General features: G+C 39.0%; 1 protein-coding gene and 1 long non-coding RNA gene across 2 annotated transcripts in view; one reads left to right on the top strand and one right to left on the bottom strand.

Annotated features, from left to right (window-relative positions):
* The window catches only part of LOC110271787, a 5,899-nt gene extending 5,814 nt beyond the window's left edge, over window positions 1–85 (bottom strand). The window contains exon 1 of the long non-coding RNA XR_002362478.1: window positions 10–85. This is a non-coding gene — a long non-coding RNA (uncharacterized LOC110271787). The remainder of the gene's footprint in view (window positions 1–9) is intronic.
* Window positions 96–1,386, top strand: LOC107643093 (2-C-methyl-D-erythritol 2,4-cyclodiphosphate synthase, chloroplastic). Its single transcript, XM_016346654.2, has 3 exons — window positions 96–561; window positions 642–772; window positions 917–1,386. Exons 1-3 carry the CDS (start codon window positions 228–230, stop codon window positions 1,148–1,150), a joined length of 699 nt encoding a protein of 232 aa, XP_016202140.1. The 5' UTR covers window positions 96–227; the 3' UTR covers window positions 1,151–1,386.

Here is a 1,802-nt window from a genome sequence, read left to right as displayed (position 1 = left end):
ACCTCCAACCTCCTGCACTGAACTCGGCTCCACACCCGCAACACGACAAAACTTGTTACTTCAACCGGGTCATACATGGTATACTGGGATTTCAATAAAGTCATTGGCTCATTGCATTGGGGTAGAGGCTCATTGGCTCAGCTACCACCAGCAGGCGGCAGTCAACTGGTTTAAAGCTAATCTGTGGTCTCCCTTCCAATTCCAATTCCAATTCCAATTTCGTAGCCATGGCTGCCTCTTCCTTTACCGCTTCTACCATCCCACACCCTTACCCCTTCGCTACTACCACCAAATCTAGTCATCTTCTTCCACTTTCTTGTTCTTTCCCTCGCAATCCTACCCCACTTCCTTCCTTCCGTCTCCGAGCATCATCCACTACAGTCTCTGCCTCCGCGGTTTCCACCAAAATCGAGGATTCCAGAGTGTCCGGCACTCCGTCGAAGGCTCTGCCGTTCCGGGTGGGGCACGGCTTTGACCTCCATCGGTTGGAGCCTGGTTACCCCTTAATCATCGGTGGAATCAACATCCCCCACGACAGAGGCTGCGAGGCTCATTCCGATGGTAAAATCTCCGACTCCAACAATTCTTTTAATATCATTATGTTCTGATTCTGATTAGTATTATGTTGTGTGCCAAAAAAGGGGATGTTCTGCTTCACTGTGTGGTGGATGCCATTTTAGGGGCTTTAGGTCTTCCTGATATCGGCCAGATATTCCCCGATTCTGATCCCAAATGGAAGGGCTGTGCCTCCTCTGTCTTCATCCAAGAATCTGTCAGTTTCTTCTACTCTTTTTATATATTAATCAAAATCAACTGATTCCGTTTAATTATGTTATTAATCATTCTGAAATATGGAAAGAGCTTTTTAATTAATCAAATTAGGATTCAGGATGGGTTTCTTCTTTGTTTATTACAGGTGAGGCTAATGCATGAGGCAGGTTATGAGATTGGGAATTTGGATGCTACATTGATTCTTCAGAGGCCTAAGCTAAGTCCACATAAGGATACCATCAAGGCCAATTTATCTGCACTGCTTGGAGTTGACCCTTCTGTGGTGAATATCAAAGCAAAAACTCATGAAAAGGTGGACAGCCTTGGAGAAAACAGAAGCATTGCTGCTCACACTGTGGTTCTTCTCATGAGGAAATAATAACAAATCCACTATACAATTTATCAAACTTACTGTAAATGTTTGTTATAAAAAATTCTGCTTAGTCCGTACTCCTCATAGAGATCTCAAGTAATGAATTATACAATGGCTGCTCAGTTTTCATTTAATTTAGCGCAAGGGGCGACTTGGTAAGATTTGGATGCTGTCCTGTGCAACTCTGTATTGGTTAAAACATTTAAAATAAAGCATTGTCAAATGCGTTCGTTAGTCTTCAATCTTCACCATTATTTTAGTGTTTATATATTTGGTCTTATTGGAATATTGTCATACCTGTTGACTGTTGAGATTCAACTTGGCATTAGTCCCGGATCAGTTTATTGCTACTCTCAACTTATTTACCTTCGTTTTTCAACGCAGCTTGTATGTCATACTAAACCTTCTTTTGTTATCAATCAAATACATAAAACGAAAGTGAATTTGCACAAATAGAAATCCGATATATATATATAAAAGGTTATATAAAAGATCATTCTAATATGTTTATGTTACTGTGACTATATAGTGAATATGATATTTTAAAAAGTGCTGTTCAAATTAAAAAAAAATTATTATTTAACCGTATTTTTTTAAAAATTATTGCTAAAAAGTGTTATCAAAATATAAAAAATATTAATTTTAACACCATTTTATA

Source organism: Arachis ipaensis, chromosome B05, assembly GCF_000816755.2.
Source record: "Arachis ipaensis cultivar K30076 chromosome B05, Araip1.1, whole genome shotgun sequence".
In the NCBI taxonomy this organism is placed as follows: Eukaryota; Viridiplantae; Streptophyta; class Magnoliopsida; order Fabales; family Fabaceae; genus Arachis; species Arachis ipaensis.
The sequence above is the reverse complement of the archived record's forward strand: the minus strand, read 5'-3'. Positions and strand labels throughout refer to the sequence as shown.

Coding starts and splice junctions, on each gene's coding strand:
- LOC107643093 (XM_016346654.2), top strand. CDS start 228: ATGGCTGCCTCTTCCTTTACCGCTTCTACCATCCCACACCCTTACCCC. Junction 562..641: donor CTGCGAGGCTCATTCCGATG/GTAAAATCTCCG, acceptor GTGCCAAAAAAG/GGGATGTTCTGCTTCACTGT. Junction 773..916: donor CTGTCTTCATCCAAGAATCT/GTCAGTTTCTTC, acceptor TGTTTATTACAG/GTGAGGCTAATGCATGAGGC.